General features: G+C 43.1%; 3 protein-coding genes across 9 annotated transcripts in view; 1 reads left to right on the top strand and 2 right to left on the bottom strand.

Moving 5' to 3' along the window:
- Nucleotides 1-18,004, bottom strand: part of PMS2 (PMS1 homolog 2, mismatch repair system component) — a 20,916-nt gene extending 2,912 nt beyond the window's left edge. Inside the window, exons 1-14 of one of the 4 annotated variants that reach the window (XM_037507089.2) lie at nt 17,521-18,004; nt 14,357-14,496; nt 13,626-13,712; nt 13,338-13,440; nt 12,401-12,584; nt 11,673-11,840; nt 11,130-11,227; nt 10,032-10,131; nt 9,203-9,287; nt 8,101-8,256; nt 4,267-5,152; nt 2,974-3,141; nt 1,045-1,145; nt 671-840 (exon numbers count right to left, since the gene is read on the bottom strand). In XM_037507089.2, coding sequence (XP_037362986.1) covers nt 671-840; nt 1,045-1,145; nt 2,974-3,141; nt 4,267-5,152; nt 8,101-8,256; nt 9,203-9,287; nt 10,032-10,131; nt 11,130-11,227; nt 11,673-11,840; nt 12,401-12,584; nt 13,338-13,440; nt 13,626-13,712; nt 14,357-14,496; nt 17,521-17,621 — 2,547 coding nt within the window. In that variant the 5' untranslated portion in view covers nt 17,622-18,004. Of the gene's footprint in view, nt 1-670; nt 841-1,044; nt 1,146-2,973; nt 3,142-4,266; nt 5,153-8,100; nt 8,257-9,202; nt 9,288-10,031; nt 10,132-11,129; nt 11,228-11,672; nt 11,841-12,400; nt 12,585-13,337; nt 13,441-13,625; nt 13,713-14,356; nt 14,497-16,726; nt 17,327-17,520 lie in introns of those variants that run through there. The other 3 variants (XM_054693682.1, XM_037507091.2, XM_037507090.2) reach the window with 3 other exon arrangements.
- AIMP2 (aminoacyl tRNA synthetase complex interacting multifunctional protein 2) lies at nt 17,737-25,827 on the top strand. The gene is made up of 4 exons (XM_037507116.2): nt 17,737-18,013; nt 21,820-22,026; nt 23,654-23,885; nt 24,715-25,827. The coding sequence occupies exons 1-4, from the start codon at nt 17,879-17,881 to the stop codon at nt 25,101-25,103; spliced, it is 963 nt and encodes a 320-aa protein (XP_037363013.1). The 5' UTR covers nt 17,737-17,878; the 3' UTR covers nt 25,104-25,827.
- Nucleotides 25,160-26,286, bottom strand: part of EIF2AK1 (eukaryotic translation initiation factor 2 alpha kinase 1) — a 33,771-nt gene continuing 32,644 nt past the window's right edge. For 2 of the 4 annotated variants that reach the window (XM_054693693.1, XM_054693694.1), the window contains exon 16: nt 25,160-26,286. In XM_054693693.1, the coding sequence (XP_054549668.1) occupies nt 26,155-26,286 (132 nt within the window). In that variant the 3' untranslated portion in view covers nt 25,160-26,154. The other 2 variants (XM_037507103.2, XM_037507104.2) reach the window with 1 other exon arrangement.

Raw genomic sequence — 26,286 nt, 5'->3', positions numbered from 1 at the left:
CCATCTTCCCACTAAACATAAGCTCCATAGGGTCCCCATCTGCTTTGTTATCTCATAACTCCACGTAACGAGTAACAAGTGGTGGGGGGGTGGGAGGAAAGAGGTGACATGCAGCAGAGGCTCAAAGAATATCACTTGACTCAATGCAGGAATGGTGCCCCTGCCTTTCCTGTGGGCGATGGGATAGAGATTCACTAGCTTTGACATCAGGCTAATCACCAACCATTGCTACCTTTTTAGTACCAATCTGAGCAGAGCACCCTGGGAAAGGCTTGCTGACTGAGGGACTCTGCACAATCGTGGGCAGTACCAGGTGGGTGTGGTGGCTGCAAATCTTTATCCGCCAGTGATGTTAACGCCTGTAAGGTCCACAGGCGAACAATGTACATAAGTAGCTAACTGCACACTAGGGTTAATGAAATCTCTATGTCTCCACTTGGAGACATAAACAGCTATTAGTTAGAAGCAACAACAGCTAACAGTTAGAGGTCAAAGATGACACAGACATGTGGACCTGGTACATTATACTGACAGAGAATGTGGCTCCTTGTATCCATCATAAAGGTATTTAATAAGACTGACCAATCAAGAGCGGAATTAAACCACCCCCCTCGCCCCCCGAGCACTTGTTGAAGCAGACCCTAGGCCCTAGGAGATGAGCTTTACTTACAGACTTCCGGCAGGCTCTGGAAGCAAACATCTGCCTGACCCGGGAAGGCCGGCACATGACCCCAGGGCTGTCACTGAGCATAAAGATCAGTTCATCTATGTCCTGGGGTCCAAAGGTCCAGTTTTTACTAGTTGGCAAGGAAATCAGCTTGGCCCTTTCAGTGACTGGAGCTGAAAGAATAAAATTTAGAGAAAATCCATTTGAAAAATGTTTCATTTGTGAGTTACTTATAATGAACACTTGATAGTGAGGGCAGACACAAAGGACTTTTGGGAGGACCCATTTCGTTGCATAAAATACATTGACTATACGCCCTCAAAGCGTGTTCTCAGGTCAAAAAAGACACGATTCTACAGTCTTAAGTAGTAACTTACCACTTTCATCAATAACAAAATCAAAGCCATTCTTTCTGAAGATTTCCAGATTTTCTATCAAAATAGCTTCATTCACAGCAGTTAAATTGAGAGTCTGGGGTCTGAAAAACAGATTAAATCATATCTGAAGTCAAACATTAAGCTCTAAAGCAGAAATGAAACCAAAAAATACCCTGCAAAAACAAAATGTTTCTTGGAATTCATTTCAAAAAGCAACACAAATAACACACAGTTAAGTGCCTATCCTGGTGCAAAACTCTGAAAATTTCCTTTTTGTTTTTTTTTAAGTTCTTTTTTCAGTGTTCAAATAGAAATAAAATGTTTTGCTTTTCCTCAATTTGCCATCCCAACCTACCAGCCCAGTCTTTTTTCGAATCCTCTCCTTAAATATAATAAAGCATAAAAATGCTATTTTCCCACCTCACAACATAGATTGTTTGAAAAATTGGGTCGGGTCATTACAGACATCTGAAGACAGAGCAAGTAGCGATCTACCCACCCATCTCTCCTTTCAGATTTACTCAGGGCTTCGAAACGTACACTGCTGAAGTAAGGAGATCTAATGGTATGTTGACCTGGTTTCTGCCCTCAAAGAATAGTCCAGTTGGGAAGAAACACACTGATCAAATTGTCAAACAAATCAATTATAATGCTAAAGAATCAGGAAGAAGAGATACCCCACGCCATGCGAGCACAGTGCAACAAGGAGACCTGACTTGGTGAGACAGGGGCTGAGGGTTTCCCTGAGGAAATGAGCCTGCAGGGAAATGGGGGGATGTGGCAGATCAGAGGTAATGGGGGTGATAGCGGGATGCAAAGGGCAGAGAAATTCCAAATTCTGTAGTGACTATCTGGTCATTGGGATTGCTGCACCACAACAGAGAGGACAGGCTGTCTCTCTGAACACACACATTTTATACACTATAAATAAATATACTACATACCTTAAGTGGTCCTTCAACAAAAGGATTTTCTGGCCAATTATTGATGACTATATTAACAGCTAAAAAGGCCTGACACTCAGGTAACATAGCTATGTGACTTTAGGCACGTTATTTACCCTCCCTGTGTGTGCCTCAGTTTTATTACCTGTCACATGATTATAGAAACTACCTCACAGGTTTGTGAGAATTAAACGACTTTATACATGGAAATTGCTTTAACCAGGCCTGTCACATAATAAATGATAAATGGCAGTTATGGTCATTATGTAAAAAAATATGTGGAGGGCCTCCCCAGTGGCACAGTGGTTGAGTGCTGGGTTGCGAAGCTGCCTGCAGCCTCTGCAGCGCCGGTTCGATCCCCGGCTGCTCCCCGGCCACCAGAGGAGGGTCCCACATGGCGCGCAGACCTCTTCTGCCGCCCGCTGCTCCCCTCAGCAGTGTACTTCGGTCCTTCTACCTGCTCTGCTCCCTGCTCTGGCTCTGGTGAATTCTCTCACCCTCCTGTGCTTCTGACTGTACCCAGTGCTTGTATAAATAAATAAATAAATCTTAAAAAAAAAAAAAGTTGAGTTGGTACAAGGGGTTAAGCACCACACTACAAAGAAATCCGCACCTTCTGCAGCACGAGTTCGATTCCCAGCTGGCCAGCGAGCAACCCACAAGGCGAAGAAGACCTCTCCTGACTCGCTCTCTGCTCCCCTCAGCAGTGTATTTCAGTGAGTCTGCCTGTTCTGTTCCCCACTCTGTCTCTGGTGAATCCTCTCATCCCCTGCATCTCTGGCCTGTACTCCAGCTCTTGTATGCATAAATAAATCTTTTAAAAAAAATATGTTGAGGGATGCTTATGGCACATACATATACAGACACGCACACATACATATACCCACATACATACATATATACCCACACACATGTGTAAGCTACTAGATCTTAAATTTGGGAGGTGAAATGATGCTGAAAATTCTGATCGCTGGAATGAACTTACGCTATAAGCCTTTGGCCCTGGAGAACAGTGTGCTGCTGGAGCATCTCAAAATTGTATTTCTCATCCGTGGCATGTTGATCCACTATGAAGAGATCTGCATTCAGTTTGGTGATGATAAATCCCAAGTTAAACTGACCAATGATCTCCATTTCTGCAAACCTCGTTTTACTGTGTTAAAAAAAATGCTCACTATGAGACACTTTAAAAGATTATTTTTCTGACTATAATAAAACACTGTAATAAAATATTGCACAACACAAAACACAAAGTCCCTAACAAGTCCCACTTTTTAAAGATAACATGAGTTATTCACTCATTCATCCAACTCTGCAGAGAAAACGTTAATTTCTACTATTAACAATTTGATGTACATCCTTCAGTACTTTGTCTAAAGAGTTGAAGACTAAAGAAAAAAGAAAAAAAAAATTAAAGAGTCACTGTTTTTTTAAAAAAAAAAAAAAATGGAATTTCTCTCATCACTTAACAACGCATTTTTTCCAGACCCACTGACATAGATCCACTTCATTCTTTTTAATGGCCATATAGGAAGTCACTATGTGAATATATCATAATTTGACACATTCTCTTCTAAAGAACATTTCCTTTGTCTGCCATTTTAAGTCACACAAACTTGCAATAAGCATTCATGTCCAAAATCTACTCACTTGTGGGAGAATAGATAATAAATCCCTACATGTGGAATTATCCATTTTGTGCATTTTATTTTGAGAGGAAATCTGATATACTCCCACCAACAAAGTGTAATAGCACCTTTCTGCTAATACTGGGTATCAATCCTTCTAATAATATCTGCTAAGCTCACCACAGGATACTTCAATGGGTGGCTTGAAAATCTAATGTCATTAATGACCACACAAACCAGTCCAGACAAGAGACAGACACCACCACTAGCCTTCACATGAGAAATTAGCATGGTAATTCTGTAACCTGAACATTGTATTTTGTGAAAATATATCAGCCATGCGGCTATAGGGAATGCGATTCTGTGAGAGCCACCATGAAGCTCTGTGGTTCTCAAAGGGTGAGGACCTGAGCTGAGAAGGAAGGACCTGAGATTGTCCTTTCTTTTTGCAAGTGCTCCAGGAGAACTCTGACCAGGAGGAGCAAATGCTACTGTCTGGATACATGCTGGCCCCTCAGGTAGATGCCCCACGAGAAGAATCTGTGCTGGAAATATTCTTGAAAGATTTCAGGCAGCAGAACTGCATTTTTTTGTTCACTTATAGCAGCCCACTAAGAGGAACAAAAATACTCTAAAAGAAAAGACTTTACCTTATCTCTTTTCTTAGTTCATCTTCTGCAGCTTGATTTTCTCCAGGGCAAATCTTTGCCCTAAACTTCCTGTAATTCTGTTCACCTTCTCTTTGCTGTTCTTGGTGACGTAACTGCTCTATCCTTTTAGTTAAAGAACTCATGGAAAAGTCGAGGGGCACGATTTTCTTATTAATTTTAATAGCGACATCAACCTGAGACACTGATGTGTTCTGAGTATTAACCACCTCTTGAGGGGTGTCAGAATTTAAAGGAATGTCTTCTTTTTTTAAACGCTTTGTGTTTGAGGATGAGAGATTAGTTGGCTGAGGCAAAACTCTAAATTTACACGCACTGTTTTCTTGGTCTAAATGGCATTCTGTGTCTGAAAGATGATGGTGAGTCTCAAGTGACTTCTCAGAAGACTCCATGCTTCCTTGTGAAAACCTGTCTTCAGGGGAGCTTGCTACACAGTCACTACTGGACAGACTGCCCATTTCTGGGGTATTGACCCTTTCCTCTGAGCTGGCTGAAGTGCTGCTGAACCCCGAGTCTGTCTCCATGGCCACTCTATCCTTATGGTCATGAGATCCTTCATCTGAACTCGTCACCCCCTCCTGAGGGCCAGATGAGGCTGCGCCAGCAACAGTCTCCTGGGAACAGAGAGGATCCCAGGTGCTATCCAATGGTCCCCTTCTTTTCTGTTTGGGAGAGATCCGCCTCAGTGCAGTAGTCTTTAGACTCTGAGACATGTTCCCTGGTGTGTGACGAAGGGAGAAGGCCTCCCTCAGTCTGGAAATGGTCACTGCCCTTTTCTCTTCTCCTTGAGTTCTTGGGGAAGCAGGATGGCCCTGCGTTGCTGGGAGAGGCACTTCCATTTCCTCTGAGTGTGTTTTTATTAAGTTACCTAAGTAGACATGAACAGAGAAGAGTATCAGGGTTGTCACCGAAATGAAATATGAGGATATTTTTGGGTGAAAGACACTTCATGAAAGAGGAGATCCAAGACTAATTAAACATGAAAACCAATCTAAGTTAATCTTACAAGAGACAGAACTGAAAACCACCATGTGACGCCACCGAGACTCACCAGAATGGGGAGCACAAAACAAGACATGTACCCGAAGGTGAGGCTCCAGTGGAGTGCTCAGACTCTGCTGTGGGCAGTGAGTTTGGGATATGCACTTTGACTTTAGGAAACTCTGGACGTGTCTCCTAAGTCTAAACCATGCACCCCTGTGACCCAGGGTCGCGGCTGCTCTAAGAAATGTCCACCTGTGCTCCCCAAAGGGTATGTGGGGAGACCCGTGACAGCTTTATTCCTTTCAGCCCCAGACAAGTCACCCAACTGCCCATAGGTGCGACCTTTAAATACCAGGGAATGCTGGGGGGGGCCTTCCTGGTGGCGCAAGGGGTTCAGTTGCAGCACGATGAAGCTATCTGCAGCCATAGCAGCACATGTTCGATCCCCGGCTAGGGAGCTACCCATATGGCACAGCAGACCTCTCCTGTCTCACCTGCTGCTCCCCTCAGCAGTGTATTTCAGTAGATCCACCTGTTCTGCTTCCCACTCTGTCTCTGGTGAATCCTCTCACCCCCCAACACCTCTGGCCTGCACCCCAGCTCTTGTATGCATAAATAAATAAATCTTAAAAAAAAAATACCAGGGAACACTGCATAGCAGGGAGAATGATGAGCTGCCAACCAGGACCTGGGAACCTCACAAACCAAACACTGAGAGGAAAAACAGTACATGGCAAAGACATCAAACAAAAGCAGATAAAACTGTGGTGTTAGAAGTCAGGAAGAGTTACCACTAGGGTGTAAGGGTGGTTCCACAGGGGCTACTTCTCCACCTCAGGGCTGATCCACTTTTAAGTTCTATGCATATGGTGTGCTTGTTTCTGTACGATGCCACACTTCCATAAGCTACCTCTAAGGAGGGCATGGTCAACCATGCTTCAAGAGGCACAGCTATGCCAGGCAGGTTCTCACTGTGGGGCAGCCTTGCTGGCAGATTGTGAGCAAGCTCAGGGGTGCACCGCTGGCCCATTCCAGAGTGTGTACTACCTACCCCACTCCCACATACACATCTGTATGATCTCAAGCAGAGAACGGCCCAGAAAGACAGGGAACCACCACCTACTACCAACAGCTCTGCCCCTTGATGTCAGTGAGCCTGTGCCCTGCCCAGCCCTCAGGACCTTTGTGCCTCCACCACGCCCTCTATCAACAGAGCTGTCCACCATGGCAATCCACGAAAGCCTATTCCACTGTCTTTCAAAGTGACCTCTCCCCACTCTTGTGTGTTAGGAAATGTTAGGGTGGAGTAGTCACTCCCAGCCCTACACTTCCCAGCCCTACCCTTCCCCTACCCTTGGACTATGGTTCCTGGTAAATGAATCTCTGAATCTCTGATTTACAGATTCATCTCAAAGCAATTTCTTCTCACTGGGACTAGCATTCACCTGTCACCTTACATTCCCCCAAACCCTAGTTTTAGCTTCCTCAATAGCTCTCTGGTCTTTCCGCCTCTGAGGACACAAATAGGTACCCAGTACCTCCACCTCTGTGCAGACACAGAGATCAGGGCAGGCTGATTTAGATAGCACCCCACCCCAGGACTGCTCCTGGCTGGTTAGGGCAGGTGATGGCAAGGCACACGGGAGGGGGGTGTCTCAACTTTGGCCCTCCTCCCAGATATTCTGCATGCACTTGGTTTGGATCAGTAAAAGTAAAAATAACTACTAAATAAATGGCTGATCACTTATGACCAGGTAGGAAAATAATAATGATGCATGTTATCACAGATATCAAACCAGCTTTGTGGAAACTCCTCCTTTCAACATGACATCAGAGAAGAACGCACCATGGTGACATTTGGGAAAATAGCAAAGCATGAGCCACTGAAACATCCCTGCTCTACTCAAAGCAATTAGAAAACTGGCAAAAACGGCCATAATCAGGCCTCCCTGGTGGCGCAAGGGGTTAAGCACTGCACTATGAAGCAATCAGCAGCCTCTACAGCATGAGTTCAATACCCAGCCAGCCAGGAAGCAACCCACATGGCGCAGCAGACCTCTCCTGATTCGCCCGCTGTACCTCTCAGCTGTGTGTTTCAGTCAGTCTGCCTATTCTGCTCTCCACTCTGTCTCTGGTGAATCCTCTCACCCTGCACATCTCTGGTCTATACCCCAGCTCTTGTATTCATAAATAAGTAATTTTTTTTTAAAAAAAGGCCATAATCGGGCCTCCCCGGTGGCACAGCGGTTGAGCGCTGGGTTGGGAGCTGTCCACAGCCTCTGTAGCGCTGGTTTGATTCCCAGCTGCTCCCCGGCCACCGGAGGAGGGTCCCACATAGCATGCAGACCTCTCCTGCTGCCTGCTGCTCCCCTCAGCAATGTGCTTGGGTCCTTCTGCCTGCTCTGCTCCCCGCTCTGGCTCTGGTGAATTCTCTCGCCCTCCCGCGCTTCTGACTGTGCCCAGTGCTTATATAAATAAATAAATAAACAAATCCTTAAAATTAATTAATTAATTAATTAATTAATTATTTAAAGAAAGGCCATAATCAACTTCTCAGAAACCTGGAAATTAACAATGGGCTTGCAGCAACTGGGGAGTGTTTATTTAAAAAAATAGCTGAATCTTGTTAAGAATGTATCCCTGTGTGTTCTGGATGTGGTTGCTCATGTCTCTTTTTATTCAGATTACCTGTAATTTCCTGGTGTGACACAGCCCCTGTCTAAAACAATGCAGATCTGTTTCATGTCCAAAAAATTACCTCAGAAAAAAATTATGACAGTATCACAGTAGCTTTATGGTCAGAGGTTGTTTATACACTTACATTTTTCTTACCTTCAACATCCAACAGAGGCTGCTGGCTGACATTCAGTTTGTTAGCATCACTATCAAACATTGCAATCAAAGACGTCTTTAAAACTGCCAACAAAAGCTTCTCCTCTTGTAGTAAAATTTGTCTCTTATCTGGAGTAACATTGACATCAACACATTCTACAGCAAGAAAGAAAATAGTTTTGTTTAGGTAGTTCACCTTTAACAATAAAAATTTCCCTACCTACCATTTTATTCATGTGTTCTTACCAAAAGCATCCTTAAAAAGTACATTACTGGATTCAGATTAATATTCAAAAAGCATAAAATTCACTCTTTCAAATGAGTAAGGAAAAGATGAACAATTTTTTGAATAAGCAAATTATGCAAGGATTTGAATGGATTATTTGCAAAAAACCAAATACATGAAAAAGCACAACACATGAAAACTGCACACTAAAAATGACATTTTATCACCTATTAAATTTAGTTAAAAATTATAATAGCTACCAATAGATCATTGGTAGATGTACATATTGTTACCACATGATCATATTCACTAACCCAATAATTCTACTTCTAGAAATTTATTAGATATATTCATATTTTGGAGTTCCATGAATGCAGCTATAAAATCATGTTTCTGAATAATTTTCAGTGACATGGAAAACAGTAACACTAAAAAAAAAAAAAGAGCAAGATTTAAAATCACCCAAATTTTTATTTTCACCTCGAAGGATGGAGACATATATCTTCACACATTGTTTAAGGTTTGTGCATAGTTATTTCTAAGCATCTAGAAAAAATACTGAATAATAATAAATGCAAATGTTAACAGAAGGAAACAAAAAAATATTTTCAAAACCAGGAAGAACATTTTAGTATACTTTCTGTCTTGGTTGACAAGAAAAAGTTGTATTTTCCTAACAATATAATTAATATAATTTCTAGCCAAAGGCAGGCGAGTCTGTAAAAATGGAAATAAAATTCCATAAAAGTCAAAAAAAAAAATCACCACTTGTTATTACTATAGAAGTCTCTTCCCAGTCATATCAGAGCTTTAAAACTAATTTTTTTTCTTTTAGGCATAAGTCACTGATTTTACTAACATATCAATGGAACCTACCTGAATCAACAGCAATGTTCAGAACAACAAAAGGATACTGATGTCGATTATACATGTGATAGACCTCATTCACAAGTCTGGAAACCTAGTGGAAAAACAAAGATCACAAAAAAATAAATATTCCCTTCCCCTGTTCTAATAACACATGACTCTAACCAGCCACTGAAGGGACATGCTTTTAACAGCTTTACTGAGGTATAACTGACCTAACTAACTGCACATAGTTAGGTGTACAATTTGATAAGTTCTCGACATTCTTCAAATGTACTGAGAAATGTATTTACATGACTTTATATTGAAATTCTGAAATGGCATTAGGAGTAAACCATAAAATCACACTAATTACAATGTAAATAAAAAAGTTAAAGGTGAAAAATACCTGGTTCAATTTAAAGTATCACTGTAAAACAGAAAATAGTTCTGAGGCACAAAGCTGCTGAAAATGCAGAATCAAATCTGAACCACTAAAAGCCCATGTAACCTTATCAAGATGAGCTGATAAGCCTGAGGTAGAAATAATCTGGGCCCTTATTTTCCTGGAAAGCGGACAAAAGTGTGGACGATGTGTCAGGCCATACTGAAAAGTCTAAACATTTTAAGTACTTGAAATGTATACATTCTTACCTTAAAATAATAAATATACTGGTTGTTAATTTGTGCACATATATATACACAAGCTTTTCTAAATGCCTTTTCTAAATGCCTAAAATTTAAAATCACATTTGTGAGTCAACACCCCACATGCCACATAAATTGCCTGTCAGGAAAAGCTATTATATAAAAAGTCAAAGGCAAAATGAAAAAACCAATACCAAAAAAAGTTTAATACCTTTGCTGGGTCACAAGGACGTCGATTGATGAAGAAAAACTGTCTATCCGTTGAGCTCCTTCCAACACCATGAGTACAGTGAGAAATGAAGCCTGAGATGCTATCCAATGTTAATGTGTCCAGAAAGAAGCATTCCAGAGAGAAAAGGATTAGGAGCACATATTAGGGCACATTCTCCAAGTAAAAAGAAATTAAGAACATAGTACCTGGTGACATGTCTGTAAGTATTCATATTTCTATTACTGTGTATCCATTCTAAATCCTAAAAAGTACACAGAGCCTCTGGAACACTCTAAATCCCCTGTACTTAACAAATCCACCAGAGGCAATGCAATGGATCTTCTCACCTTTCATATTAAATCCTTGGCCCCCAAGCAAGGTGTGGGTCTCCCCTCAAAGATCACTTTCTGTATCCTCTGTGCTATCCACCCTAGCTGTCTGAAGACTCCAACTGCTAGAATCACGATCTTTGTCCATATTCCTTGCCCTTTTAAAATCTGTTCTTAGTTAGCAAACTTGTAACTAGGAAGTATTTATTATACATGAGATCTACCTTCAGGGGGATCTGCAATTTCAAAAAAATCAATATTTTAACATAAAGACATGAACCCATGTCTTTGATTTCAGGCAAAAGCCAAAGGCAAGTGGAGAAAGATGAGCAATATGGACATCACAGGCCAACCTAACTTATGAAAAATGCCTAGTTTTCTTAAACTAAAAGTAATCATGCCGGACTGTACGTTGGGTGAGGCATGAATTACAGGAAATGAAGCCTCTACTGCTCTCTGCTAATCCCAACAAAGTGAAACATTACCCATAAAAGAATTTAAAACGTATTCTAGTTATTCACTGAACAGAGCCTTTACTACAAAGACTACTGTAATACAAAAAATTCCTCAAACGCACCTGTTACCAAGAATGTTGTCTGAAGGAAGTAACTGAGTCTTTTCTAGAAATCTTTCCCAGCAGTATTACTGCCCACAGTTTTATGATGAACTAAGAAACTATAAGGCATGAAATCACTATCTTTAAGAAGAAGAAAAAAAAACCTCAGGAAAAACTGCTCCATTGGGGTTTTCCTGGCAGCAACCTACTTACCAGAACAGATTATGCAGCGCGTCGGAACAGCTCAGCCCGTACTCCTCACAAACTGGGTCACTAGGGGGCAGCTGAACAAAAGGAATGAGGCTTTGCAACTAGAAAGAAACCAAGATTCAGTTACTTCCTAATAGAGCTAGGAGGCACCTGACTTCAGAAAGGAAGCAAAAGAGGGGGGTCAAGTGTTGTCTTTCCTAGTCAAGCTTCCCCATGAAGAGCACCGGGAAACTCAGACCCTCACAAGCTGCTTTTCGGAGGGCTCTCATCATTTTGAGTTATTAGAAAGATAAAATGCTACTTAGCCATAATGAATACATTGCGCATAACATTCCATTTATTTTTTTCAGAGAGAGTAAAAGGATTATTTTCTTCTCTAGAAGAATAAAATTAAGAACTTTTAACTTACAGTATTAATCTTTGTGATCAGGACCCAATAAAAACTCATTTCTTGGACTTTAGTCTCTATTCCATTAGAGAGAATTACAGAAACCTGCCATATTCACTAGAGCAATAAAATATATTTTAGAAACTGGCCACCACTACCTGCTTCTGCCCAAACACAGCTCCAATGTTTTCCTTCATGCTGGAGCTCCCACTTGTGCATAAAACAGGCTGTCGTCTGCCCTGTCCAACCTGATTGGTGCAACTTACACGAATGCCTGGTGAAATGATACAGTAGGCATGTAAGACCTGGACCATTCTGGCATACTCCTGTTCAAAAAGCACAAAGGCAAAACTCAACATTACATTAATCTTAACAAGAATATAAGTTTTCTGTACACTACAAATGTTTTATTTTTAAAGAATAAACATGATTTGGGGCCTCCCCAGTGGTGCAACGGTTGAACACTGGGTTGCGAAGCTGCCCGCAGCCTCTGCAGCGCCGGTTTGATCCCCGGCCACTGGGCGAGGGTCCCACATGGCGCGCAGACCTTTCCTGCTGCCCGCTGCCCCACTCAGCAGTGTACTTCGGTCCTTCTGCCTGTTCTGCTCCCTGCTCTGGCTCTGGTGAATTCTCTCACCCTCCCGCGCTTCTGACTGTATCCAGTGCTTGTATAAATAAATAAATCTTTAAAAAATAAAAGAAATAACTCTATAAATCTTTAAAACTTTTAGATCATATGCCCTTGATCACATATGGTACTGTAAACCAACATTACCCCCTAAAAAGAAAAATTTAAGGGAAGACAATCAACTCCAGTAGATCTTTCACTACACATGCACATTCTACTACAAATACTCTTGGAAAATGGGATTTTGAATTTATGTACCTTTTTAATATTCCTTTGAAATTCCTTATGGCGCACAGGTAGTGTATAAAATAACTGTTGTATGCTGACCGTTGTCCCTCTGGGCCGTGGACATGGGCTTTTCTGGACAATTTTCCCACTATGATCAAACACCAGCCGCGTCCCAACCTTCACAGATGTGTGGCAGGTAGAAATAGTTACGTCACTGTAAGAGATTGCCAGGCAGGGCATGGCCAATTAGAAACTCACTGGTGTTTGACGTTGCATGCTCATTTTCTCACTGTTCTCAAAACTCTCCTAAACGCAAAACTCTCCTTAAAAGATGAGATAATCAAGAAGATCTAAATGGGTAAGGTGTCATCATAAAATCTGAGGTTTGGTACCTACATGACAGTGAGACAGAGAGTTCTATAAGTGCTTTGTTTTGGTAAAAGTTTTGATACTTGGTTAAGTTTTGTTTTGCTACACTGCAAAACAACAAAAGATCTCAAAATTTATATATTCATGAACACAGATTTATTTCTGTTTTGATATTATTGTTCTAACAAAACTTTTTTAAAGGTCTAAAAGAAAATTATGATACAAATGTGTAACTGCTTACAAAAATACAGAATCTATTATGTCATTTTTGCTTCCATTAAAATTTTTCCTAAACATTGAAATAAATTAAGCCCAATAGTAGCTATACTCTATTATCTGTAACTTAAAATTTGAGAGTTTACTGCTTAAATATATAGTAACTTTTTTTTTAATAATACTATTTGGTTCGTTCCATTCATAGCTTACATTTCAGAAGTATGACTACTTAGATTGGTAGTAAAAGAACAAGAATGCAGAAGTTAGAAGTTGAGACATTCAAATGGAAATGTGTAAACAATAATGATTCTAATTATACTTTTTATTTCAGAGAGATTTTTACAAGAGATCAAATCAGTGGATATATAAAATATTCCATCACCTCAGTGCACAAAGTGAACTCAGAGCTTCCCCCCGAAAGCCAAAAGTTTCAACCTGAGTTAGGTCAGCAAACTCTTGAATCTTAGAAGTGTGATGTTTCAGAGCTGAAAGAGAGGCATAAAGTAAAGCCCAAGATATGTCAAGTGAGCGGGCAATGAATATGCACAATACCTTCTGAAGTAACTGGTTTTAAAAAGCTGTTCTTGTGTCTCTTAAGACAATGTTACTCAAAATTCTGACATTTTGCCCAAATAGTTTTTTTAAAAAGGATTAGAAAATTTAAACTTACTTAAGCCTTCAAAGTTTTCTTCTTCTACCCCGCATCCATTGTCTGAAACTTCAATGAGATCCACCCCATAGTCTTTAAGCTTTAGATCTAAAATGTTTAAAATATTTATTTCTCAAAAATTGATTCAAGCTACAAGCTTTTATATTGACAGTATTTATAACTTACATAAGGCAAACTTGAGTCTCAGCTACATTGATTTAAATATATTAATCTCATTTTTTATTTTTTATTTTTTAAATACTTCTTGACCAATTTCTAGTTCAGATAAAACAGTTCATTTTTCTTTCTTTTGAAAGAAAGAACTATTTAATGACTATCTTAAAACAGTCATTAAAGAGAACAGGTTCTATAATCAGACATCTGGGATCAAATTCACTGACTTAATAACCTCGAAAACATTACATTCCTTGTGCCTAAATTTCCTTACCTGTAACATGGTGCTAATAACAATAACAAAAATTCCTATCAAATAAGGTTATTCTGCAGATTGTTATCCCAGTTATAGTTGCTAGCACAATGCATGTCTGGTACACAGTAAGAACACAATAAAAGTTAATTGCTATTATTACTACTACCTAGCAAAGTACTAGGAACAATAATAGGTATAAGATTTAAGTTTAGAGAGTAATAATTTCTCAGTTTACAGACACCTGATTTCTCTAACAGTAAAAACTTTTCATGAATAGCACAAACTGATGAATTCTTATGGTTTCAAGTTCTCCCAAACTTACCGATATTAGTGGCACCAGCATCCAGACTATTTTCTACCAACTCCTTTACGGCAGTGCTGAGACTCAGTACCACTTGTCCAGAACAAATTTGATGGACTGACTTCCGATCAATAGGTCTGATGACCTTAGCACGTTCTGTACTAAAGAAACCAGTTACAAGAAATAAAGTAACTGCAATTATTTTTATCCTGGTTTTAACTGTGGGAAATGATTCATCTCTGTTAATGGTTAATAGGTCTAACATATTAATTTACTATACAAACATATCCATTTATTATGGTCATAAATATAAAGGCTGTTCTATAATCTTTAAATATCTGTCAAAAGATCTTCTGGGGGCCTCCCTGGTGGCGCAAGGGGTTAAGTATCAGCACTATGAAGCAATCCGCAGCTACTGCAGCACCACATGGCGCAGCAGACCTCTCCTGTCTTGCCGCTGCTCCCCTTAGCAGTGTATTTCATTGTATTTCAGCCTGTTCTGCTTCCCACTGTCTCTGGTGAAGCTTCTGGTCCCCACCTCCCCCGCACCTCTGGGCTACACCCAGCTCTTGTATGCATAAATAAATAAATCTTTAAAAAAAAAGGCTTCTGGGCCTCCTTGTTGGCCTAGAGATTAAGTCACAGCTCTATGAGCACTATGGCCTGAGTTCGATCCCTGGCACAGCAGACCTTTCCTATCTCACCTACTGCTCCCTTTAGTAGTATATTTCAGTAAATCCACCTGTTCTGCTCCCCACTCTGTCTCTGGTAAACCCTCTACCCTCCCACCTCTGGTCTATACCCCAATTCTTGCACACAAAAATTAATTAAAAAAACAAACTTAAAAATCTTCTGAATAGACACTTCAAATACAGGAGAAACTTATAAACTGATAATACTGGAATTTACATGGGAAAGACAAACATTTTCCCTCAAGCCATGGTCAATAATCTTTTGTAACACTAGGAACTTCTTTCTTGAAAAATGAAAGCATCATTTCCCACACAATTTGAAAAACCAAGAGTATGTGGGAAATACAGTGTTTATGTAAAAAAAGTGAAACTATCTTAGGAACTGGGTAACCAGTTTTTATATTCCCATAGTTTTCTGAATCTCACTCCAAATTCAGGCTTGGCAAAGCTTGCTGACTTAGTAAATACCCTCAAAGTTCTTGCTGCACCTGCTCGAATTGTTTCCAACTGGTTTGTCTCCACCTTCTTCCTATTCTATTCCCTCTTCCTTGCTACTGTCAGAGTGAACATTAGACATCTAACATTAGGTTTTTGGCACAAAACCTTAACAGGTTTTGTACTATATGAGGTTTAAAATCTAGTCATAACTGGACACCAATCTACCTTATTTTGTCATCCTCATCAATCCTTCTCCCTTGGCCAACTCCCCTACAATCTAATTACAGTGAACTGTTTTGTGAATATCACAAGTTGCTTTAGACACTGCACCTTGTCCACACAGGTCTGTCTAGACTGCTCCCCTCATTCTCTGCCTGACAAACCCCTCCTCATTCCAAGAATGTAATCCATGTATTCATTAATTTAGCAATTTCTAGTGAAAAGTTTAATCCAAAACTTGGGTACAACAGAACACAGGAGCCTCCATGGCAGGGAAACTTTTAGGTGTTTCCCAGTTTCTGACACATAGTAAACCTGCAATAAATCCTTGTAAAATAAAGTAACAAATATCGTTACACTTCATTCTAACTTACAAAGGATTTTACTCATTTGCCTTAAAAGTGAAAACTGCCCATGATACTGCATAACAATACCACTTAACAGAGAAGTATCTAAAAATGAATTTAATAGCAACTAAGTGGAGTATTGCACAATGTAATTGTTTGCATTTGCTAGTAAATCTTTCTGGTTCCCTGGTTGCTGTCTGGTGCTAGCTCAGAATGTGAGTCCAGAGAATTTCTGAAGAGCCCAGAGCTCAGACCCCTCCTGTGGTTCCACCTCAGAGCCAGCAAGGACAGGAGAGAGGTTGCGCTTGGCTGTAACAAGTGCTCCCGCTTCCTAATCAGAATTTGCATTGTTTTCTCATTATGACATTAAAATGTGAATTTTGCTTCTGTATGCAGGAGAAATAACAAAGTCTCATAACTGTTGGTTTTATTGGTAGCACCTTCTGCTGAGAATTTCTGAGGATCTCATGAGAGGATAATGTTCTTTCCAAATGAACTATTTTGTAATTACACTCCACATGATTGTTTAAAATGATTATTGTTTCACCTTAATATAAAAAGATTTATTTGCCAATAAAACACTGGGTTTAAAAAATAATAATAATAAATAAAAATTAGGTTTTAATAATAATAATAATAATAATAATAAATAAAATAATAATAATAATAATAATAATAAATAAAAATTAGGTTACCTGGCCCCAAATTGGTCCACATCCAATGTTTATTTTGAGGAGTTAAGATAAAAACATTTAAACAGATAACAAATCTGCATCCTGACATTGACCATAACTGAGTTTGGTATAACTTAGTAACCAGTCATCACATCCTCAATGCTATAGAGAAGTACTGCATTTTTTTTTTTTAACGTGCAGCCATGCAAATTAGCATGTGCCTTGAAGTCAAATAACCTTAATTTTAAAGAAGCGAGACAAGCCAGTTAAAAATGAAATAGCCAGAGGCCTCCCTGGTGGTGCAAGGGTTAAGACGCAACCCATGAAGCTGTCAGCATCCTCTGCAACACGAGTTCGATCCCCCGCCAGGGAGATACCCACATGGCGCAGCAGACCTCTCCTGTCTCGCCCGCTGCTCCCCTCAGCAGTGTATTTCGGTTGTCTGCCTGTTCTGCTCCCCACTCTGTCTCTGGTGGATCCTTTCACCCCCCCAGACCTCTGGCCTGTACCCCAGCTCTTGTCTGCATAAATCAATCAATCTTTAAAAAAAAAAATGAAATGGCCAGTTGACTGGGACGTCGCGCTCGGGCTCAGGTCCTGTAGTGCGCGGGCGAGCTGGCAGAGCCAGAACCGGCCGAGCCCTCCCACCCCGCCGACCCCGCCCTTAAAGGGCACCCAAAGGGCAGCGGGGCGGCGCCAGGGCCTCGCAGCCGCAGGCTCGCCGCGCGCGTGGTCCCTTTTCCTCCTTGCCAGGAATCTAGAACGCCGTGGGTCTGAGAGGAAGAGGGCGAGGGGAGACTGCAAGCCCCGCTCACCTCGGGCCCTCGCCTCGCTCCATGGAGCCAGAGCCTAATCCGCCTTCCGGACTCCGGACAGTTGCCGCCGGGGCTCGCACGGGCGCCCGCCCCTCGGCCATTGGCAGGCTCCACCGCGGGGCCCCGCCCCTTCCGGACAGTCCGCCAACGCGCCCCTATCGCCTTCTCGCTGATTGGTTGCGTCAAAAAGCTGAGTCCGTGACGTTAAAAGAGCCAGGACCAATTAGATTGCACAGACCGCGCCGGTCGGAACGCCAGAGTCGGGTCGGGAAGGAGGCGGCAGCGGTCTGTGGTGGCCCCGGAGGGCTTCTGAGCGGTCGTGTCCCAGCCCGTCTCCCTTCCTCCTTCGGCTCCCGTGATGCCTATGTACCAGGTAAAGCCCTACCATGAGGGCGGCGCCTCTCTCCATGTGGAGCTTCCCACCTGCATGTACCGGCTCCCCAACGTACACGGAAAGACCGGCAGCGCGACTCCCGTCGTGGGCCACGTGCAGGTAGGACCGCGCCGCCCCGCCCCACCCCCCCACGCCTCCTGCGCATGCGCCGGGGCTCCGCCCGCGCGCCCCCCCACCTCCCCTCCCCCGTCCCCGCGCAGCGCGCAGGCGCCTGCTTGCCTGTCCAGAGCGTGGGTGCCGCGGCGGGGCGGGGTGGCCGGGGCCAAGGTCCCCCCCCGCCCCGCCTCCCGAGCCCCCAGACTCCGAGTGACCCTAACTTTTGCCTATTAAAAATTCTGTCCGTTTTGTATATACCCTCTCCTTTTTTTGCTTATGATTAAACTTGTATTGCAAAAATGCTTATTTTGAGGAATTATAAGGCGAACCCTAGTGTTGCCGTCACCCTGGTTAACACAGGTTGTCAACCCCGCACCTAACTGCTTCCCCCTTCAGTGGTCCCGGCTTGCGTGGTGATTCTGTCCTGCTTCATCTTCCCACCTGATTAGGTGTCCCCACGGTGCGGTCTTGTAAATGGATCGTGCGGTTCGTGTCCTTGTGTCCGGCCGCTGCTGCTGCTGCTCATAGACATGATTTAGGGGATCGCTTGGTGCCGTGGCAGCAAAGTACGGTCTTCTCCCCAGTCTGCTGACTGCCCCTCGCGGGTGGTGCGGTGCCCAGCAGCTGCTAGGAATCAGCCCCCAGGCACAGCATATGTACAAAGGAATGTAATTGCTCAGCGGGCAGGTCTGTCTGTAAAATGCACTAGAGAAGTTGCTTGCCAAAGTGGTTTTGCCGGTTTGCTCTCACCTTGCAGTGTGTAAGAAAGCCTGGTGCCCGTACCCTCCCCAGAGCTGATGGGTGTACAATGGAACCCTCATGGGGTTCTAGCTCAGATTCCCCAGACTTCCCGATCAGCCACACCTTTCATGTTTTTTGGTCATTTGTGTTGCTTTATGCCTTTATACCTGCTCATGCCTTTCACTTTTTTGGTTACAAATACACAGCTTAGGTACCAAGGGAGACATCTCTTTATTCTGACTGAAGATGGGTGAATAGGTCACTTCTGTGGGTTTTTTTCACATTGCTTATGACCCTTCACTTTGCCTTAATAACTTTCTGCCTTTGGAAGAGAGATGGTTAGGTCTGTTTAAATGACCATTGTCTCTCTGCAGAGGTAAGACAAAAGTGGCAGCCTGGTCCAGAATCCCCTCAACTGGACAGTTCCGTGGAACTGAAAAGAAACGCAGGACACATCTCATTTGAGACCAAGTCCATCCTGCCTGCTTGCCTTTCTTTTCTTTCTTTCCAACCTATCTTCCTTCCTTCTTTCCTTCCCTCCCTCCCTTTCTTTCCCACTGCCTAGCCTACCTTCAGTCTTTAACTGTACACTTTTGACTGAGAAGACACACAGTTTCACTTTAGCAAATGATAGACCACTCTGATATGGATAAACAGATACTAGAAATAAAGCATTTCCAGGATAAATTAAAGCAACAGGAAGAATGAACTGCTGCTTCTAAATACATGTTAACATACAGCAAATGGGTAAATACAATATGCCAAATCATATTTCCTTGCTCACAAGGAAAACAGCAGCAGGTACTGGTAGGTATGGCAGATCTAGAGCATTTGCACATTACTCAGGCCAACAGGGTGTCTGTCAAGCTGTGTGTGCTTGGGGCACCTAATCACAGACAGACCACATTATCTGGGCAGCCTTCATTTCAGATATTCTCCAGTGTGTGTCGATGGGTCTCAGCTCCATTAGAGGACTGGTGGTGGACTCTGGTGCTTTGGTGGCAGGAGCACTACAGTGACTACACCTGAAGGGGGAGATGCTGTCCTTCCACACCACTACCAACAATGTAAGCGAGAAGTATTTCAAGTAAAAATTTTAAAGAAATAATTCATTAGGTATTTCTTTGCCCCTGGTTGGGATTTTTTTTAAGAAATGAAAGATGGTGCACTGGCAGTGCACAAATACAGGCTGGTTACAAGATTGGAAGTGTCACTTGGGAGGGCTGTCACTGACTAAGATGAGGCTGTTCCACAGGACAGCTCACCCTGTCACACATCATGCATTCACACTTATTTCCAGTTAGTACCTAATGACTTAATTGGCTTGATGAACTCTTTGTTCTCCTTTGTTCCACCCAGAAGTCACTCATCTTACATATCTTTATTGTTTGATCTTAAACAAGAGCAGCAAGTAAGGAGAGGTGAGAAGGTGGTGATTAGCTCAGGGGCAGATAGGAAGGAGTTAGCCAGGGGAGAGGCAAGAGGGAACAGGAGTGGAAGTGCTGTGGCAGGTGGGGCTGAGGGTGTCGTAAGAACCCAGAGGACAGTGCAAGGGGGAGAGTGTTGTGTGAGGAGCCAGCGGGGACACAGCACACAAGGTATGTAGTAAGCTACACAAGGCTTTGCTTTTTGTCCTAGGAGCCTACATTAACAAAAGAAAGGAAATGACAGGATCCGCAGGGTTTTTCCATCTCCGTAGCTGCCATCTTAGGGATGGATTGAAAGAGTAGATGAAAAAGGGCACCACGGGCCCAGAGGCAGTAGGCCAGGTGAAAAAGGATGTCTTGGGGGTCTCCCCAGTGGCACAGCGGTTGAGCGCTGGGTTGTGAAGCTGCTGCAGCCTCTGCAGTGCCAGTTCGATCCCCGGCCGCCGGGCAAGGGTCCCACATGGCGCCCAGAACTCTCCTGCCACCCTCTGCTCCCCTCAGCAGTGTACTTCATCCGTCTGCCTGTTCTGCTCCCTGCTCTGACTCTAGCGAATTCTCTCACCCTCCTGCGCTTCTGACTGTACCCAGTGCTTGTATAAATAAATAAATAAATCTTTTTTAAAAAGGGTGGGGGGATGTCTTGGACTTGAGCAGTAACAATGGAGACATGCTTAGAGAAGCCCGGGGATTCCAGAAAATGGATAACATCTGCTGATGAACTGGATCTACGTGAAAAGGCTGTGTTGAGTGACTAGGGGAGGAGACATGTTCCCAAGAACATTTAACTTACCAGCACGCGAAATGAGCAGGGGCTCTGCTGTTCACCTTGCGTCTGAATGCATATTTGAAATAAACTCACGGTTGCTGCCATGTTGACTGTGCTGTCTAGTTAGAAGCCTTTTCCTTATGTTTGAGGTAGTCTTTATTTTCTGGACTTAAAATGGATTATCTAGTGTAAGAGTTCATGAGCCTGGAAATAGGTTGTACAACATGATTGTACTGGGAAGTTTCTTGTTGCCTTTTTTTTTTTTCAAGTAAATCTGAACAGATTTATTCCTCAGCAAATATTATACATCTGTTTGCTGTGTACTGGTCAGCATGCAAAAACAGTGCAGACTCAGTGAATGAAAGGTGTAAACATTGCATATTTGAGATTTCACATTTCAACAGTGGAAAAATTCTAGAAGATTCTAAGATACAAGAGTGCCAGTACTGCCTAGATAATGGTTTGGGGAATTCATCGTTCAACCCCATGAATAGATTTCCAGGGCGCAGGACAATTTTTTTGACCTATGTGTGCTCCCTTTCCCCGTTCCTATAGAAATCATTGAGGTACATTGTTATTGCCCCATTTTTATATTTATTTATGCAAAAACAATTTATGCTTATGTCCTATCCTTGTCTTAGACTAAAATACCTAAAATACGAGTCTCACAGTTTCAGAATGGTTAAAAGCCACACCATTTTTTTTGCTTGAAAGCATTTGTGGACCCATTTGCAGGGCCTCTTGGACTGGGGAAGAATATGATGATTCTCCTACTTCGTTTTAACATTTTAAAAGGTGGGAGGTTTGATGAATTTGTGGATTTAAGTTTAGACAACTGATCAAATTTTAAAATGTTTTGATGCTGGTTGGTTTAGGAAGAGTCTAACACATCTCTCGAAGCTCTTGAGTCCCGCCAAGATGACATTTTAAAACGTCTATATGAATTGAAAGCTGCCGTTGACGGTCTCTCCAAGATGATTCAGACACCAGATGCGGACCTGGATGTAACCCACATAATCCAGGCTGATGAGCCCACTGCATTATCAGCCAATGCGCTGGACTTAAATTCAGTGCTCGGAAAGGTAAGTTCACTTGGAAAGCTAAAGAATGTCAGAGTGCTGTGTTGTTTTAGTGCCAGCAAATTGTGCTAGTGTGATTAGAGCCTTGACCTTCTAGTTTTCAAAAGTGGCGCAAAGAGTATGTTTTTTCTCCTCTGAATGCTTTAATCTTTGCCCAAAACAGACTTGTGAGCTATGAGTGAAACCAGTGCAAGCTCTACAGCCACTTTTTGATTTCTCAGACCCAGTGCAGAAGAGTATGGGGGTTGGGGGAAGCAGAAAAGTCAGGAGATAGGGTTTCCTGCCATTCCTGGCACTATGCGACCAGCGACCTCCAAGACCTGAAGAAACAGTCTGATAGTTCTTGCTTGGTCCTTTGCCAAGGTTAGGAGTCAATCCTTATTCCGAGGGTCGCCTGAATTTCAGATTTTTGTCTGCCCAGGCACAAAAGTCCCACCACTTCCTTTGCAGTATATTGCTAAGAGCCCATCACAGCCTCATTTTCCAATGTATTTTTACTTAGAATTGTTTGCTGCATTAACATCAAGTTCCCTGCCTATAATGATGGGTCTACAGGCTTCAACTTTAGAGGACAACCTGGTATGCAAAGGAAGAACGTCTTATTCCAGAGTGGTGTTTGTGGCTCCTAAGGGGTTTGTCCCAGAAACCTCTGCTTACACCCCTCTTCTAGAATTAGGTTGACAGCAGTAGTACCAAAGATGCAAATGAAGACCTAAAATGTGGAGGCAGTGCTGCAGTATCTTGCCGTGAACCCAGTTTTCAGTTCCTCACTCTCATGGATTCCTTCATCATCCAGCTCATGTTCACACACAGAGGACTCAGTGAGGCCCAGCCAGCCCCCGGAGCCCATCTGACTGTGGCCCAGTCTGAGCACGCACAACTATGCCAGCACTGTCCCAGGGCACCGGGAAGTCTTCCCCAACACATGGTGCTTAAAAGGAATTTTGATCCTGCAGAAGGCCCATCTGTAACAGGATAGTTCTAAGAGTTGCGGAGCATTCACTGTAGCTCAGTGAAAGGCACCAGTTGGGAGTGGCAAGACCAGAGGCCAGATCGTGCCAGGCTGTATACAGAAAGCCAAGGAACTTGGCCTTCATGTTATTTTATGAATTCATTTGTTGTTAGGAGGGAATGTACAGAAATCAGAAAACCTGTGCCTAAAAGTAGGTTCTAGTGCGTTTATTTAGAACTTCCCCACCTCCCATATCCAGTCCTATTTTATAGGGCTCTTGACACATAACGACACCACAAATAGGTGTAGAAACTATATCCTGTCAGATCAGGTGTTAGAAAGATTTAGTAAGTGGAGTAGTTGCATGTGTGATTTTTCTAATTTAGGGACAAAAGAAGTGTCATTCCCAGTATGTTTTACCGATTTGACTGTAAGTTCACTTTGGCTTCGTGGGGAGCCAGCAGTGCCGTGACTGGAGTTTGCTCCTATCCCAGCTCCGCTTCTTCCAGAGCTGTGACCTTGGCTAAGTTACCTCCTGACACTCAGTCCCTCAGCTGTGAGGCACGATTATGGAACCCTCTTCATGGGAGTTGAAGATTTGGTTCAGTCACCCTGGTTAGGTCTAAGAATAGCACCTGCTGCAGTTCTTACTTGCTCTGTCTGGGTTTTCTCCCCCAGGATAATGGGGCCCTGAGAGACATAGTGATCAACGCAAACCCTGCCTCCCCTCCCCTCTCCCTGCTCGTGCTGCACCGGCTACTCTGTGACCACTATAGGGTCCTGTCCACCGTCCACACGCATTCAGCTGTCAAGAGCGTGCCAGAAAACCTTCTCAAGTGCTTTGGGGAGCAGACTAAAAAACAGTCACGCCATGAATATCAGTTGGGTTTCACTCTAATCTGGAAGAATGGTAAGTGGAGAGGGGTGGGTTAGGCGACATGAAACATGCACTGTGACTTAATAAGCAGCAGCAAGGGGGCAAGGATGTGATGTCCTACAGCTGTACAGTCTCTCAGCTTTTTGCTGCTGGGTTAAATTATCAAAAGGCTAGACAGCTTGTGGGGTAGTTCTAGAAGTAGAGCACAGACCCTGATACCCTCCTTCTCTGGAAGTTTAGGGTCTCTAATCGAGGGCCCAGCTTTAATGGAAGGTCCTCTAACAGCCAGAGCAGGGGAGTAATGCTGTCACAGCCATCTGGCCCTCAGATTCCAAAGCCTGTCACTACAGGGACATTGACAGTATCTTTGCAAATGGCCAGAAGAGAATGGCAGGGTACCAAGGTCACACTGCTGCATGCTCTCCCAGTTAACGTTTATACGGAGGGCAGTGAGTCAGTCCCCTGGGAATGCCCCCTGCGCTCTAAGCTGCACATTAACAAAGGAGCAGTGAGACTGAACCAGTTCCCTCGCCTGGGCACCGGGCTCCTGGTTTCCAGTCCTCATCCACCAAATCCTTAGGCACAGGGGTTGCATTAGATGGTTGAGGTCCATTTTAGCTTGGAAATTGGCATAATCAAATACCAGAAATGGTTACCTTTTTTAACATGTGGTTATACTGTGTTAAACCTGCAAACTTTCTTAAATAGTAAGCCTTTTGGAGACAGACTGCAAATAAGATTTTCAAGATACCCTCCCCATCACCGCCAGATCATGCTGACTAGTGGTCCCCTCCCCTCCACCTCGTGTGCACACTGCCCAGGTGCTGCCCTTGCTGACTTTCCGCGGTGTCTTTCCTTTCAGTGCCAAAGACGCAAATGAAGTTCAGCGTCCAAACGATGTGCCCCATTGAAGGAGAAGGGAACATCGCACGGTTTCTGTTCTCTCTGTTTGGCCAGAAGCATAATGCTGTAAACTTGACCCTCATAGATAGCTGGGTTGATATTGCAGTTTTTCAGTTGAAAGAGGGAAGCAGTAAAGAAAAAGCCGCGGTGTTCCGCTCCATGAACTCTGCTCTGGGGAAGAGCCCCTGGCTCGTGGGGAACGAACTTACCGTGGCCGATGTCGTGCTGTGGTCTGTGCTCCAGCAGACGGGAGGGGGCAGTGTGGCGGTGCCGGCCAACGTGCAGAAGTGGATGAGGGCCTGCGAAAACCTGGCTCCTTTTAATACTGCCCTCAAGCTGCTTAAGTGAATTGCAATACCTGATTCTAAAGGATTTAAAGAATGGTGCTGTTTTGTAGCTCTTGTTGGTATTGGGACTTGTAATAAAATCAGTCTTTATTTAGGCCAATTGTCAAATATCAATAAAAGCAGCACATCACTTGTGGTTGTTTCATTTGAAATGGAATATCATGTACCGTGACAGCTGTCAGTACGTGGCAGGCACTTCGGCATACCCAGATGAGTATATCTCCTCCCCGCCTTTGAGGAATAGGGACTGGCGGGGAGTCGGGTACTACAAATAGGAGAGCATAGTGTGGGGGCAGTGAGGACAGCCAGGAACGCTGATCTCAAAGCTGTTTTGAGATCATTTGGGGCCAAGAAGTAGAAGGCTTTGGAAGGACATGGCTTTGGAAGTGATGCCAAGTTGAAGGTGATGAGAATAGGAGTAAGTTGGAATGTGTGTGTGTATACAGTGCAAAGAAGTTAAACTGTCTTCAAGGCAGATGAGAACCAGCAGACGCTTTTGAGCCAGGGAGTGAACCGCTAGGTGTCTTTCTGGGTCTTTGGCAGTGGTGTGAAAGGTTAGGAAGATTGGCAGCTATCAAAACTGGAAGACTCTAGCTAGTATGCAGGCCTGGGCTTGGGCAGTGATGGGTGGGGTGAGTACTCAGATTCAGCAGAACCTTCTAGAGGAGGACTTGGTGGTCAGCAGAAATCAAAGGAGAAAGAATTGAGGCCAATGTCTAAATATATTGTTCCGGAGGCTGGATGGACAGTGATACTAAAGCAAGAAATCCAGGACTCAGCTTACGGGACAGCAGAAGGGAGGGAAGGGCACAACAGGTTTCATTTAGAGCAGTCTTAACTTCAAAATGCTAGGTCATTACAAAGGACTACTAAGGAAGTAGTTTAGGAGTACTTTTACAACTTCAATTTAATAAGGCTGCTTGTACACGTTTATTACTAAATGAATTAAGTATCATATCATTTATATCCTAATAAATATTGAGAATTTACATTCCAGTTGATTCAGTTAGATAGTTTAAGTCCACTTTTATGTTTATATAGCCTAATTAAGGCTAGCCAGGCACACCACCATCTTTCATGTCATCCTTAACCCCTTTATTTTGAGAAAGAAGGCTTAGCTGCTTCTTTAGTTCTTGGATTTCTTTTTCTTGCTCGAGTATCTTCATCTGTAGACTGAGATTAAC

This window comes from Talpa occidentalis, unplaced genomic scaffold (genome assembly GCF_014898055.3).
Source record: "Talpa occidentalis isolate TD23 unplaced genomic scaffold, MPIMG_talOcc4v2.1 talOcc4.12, whole genome shotgun sequence".
Taxonomy (NCBI): domain Eukaryota; kingdom Metazoa; phylum Chordata; class Mammalia; order Eulipotyphla; family Talpidae; genus Talpa; species Talpa occidentalis.
This window is presented reverse-complemented; position numbering and strand designations above follow the sequence as displayed.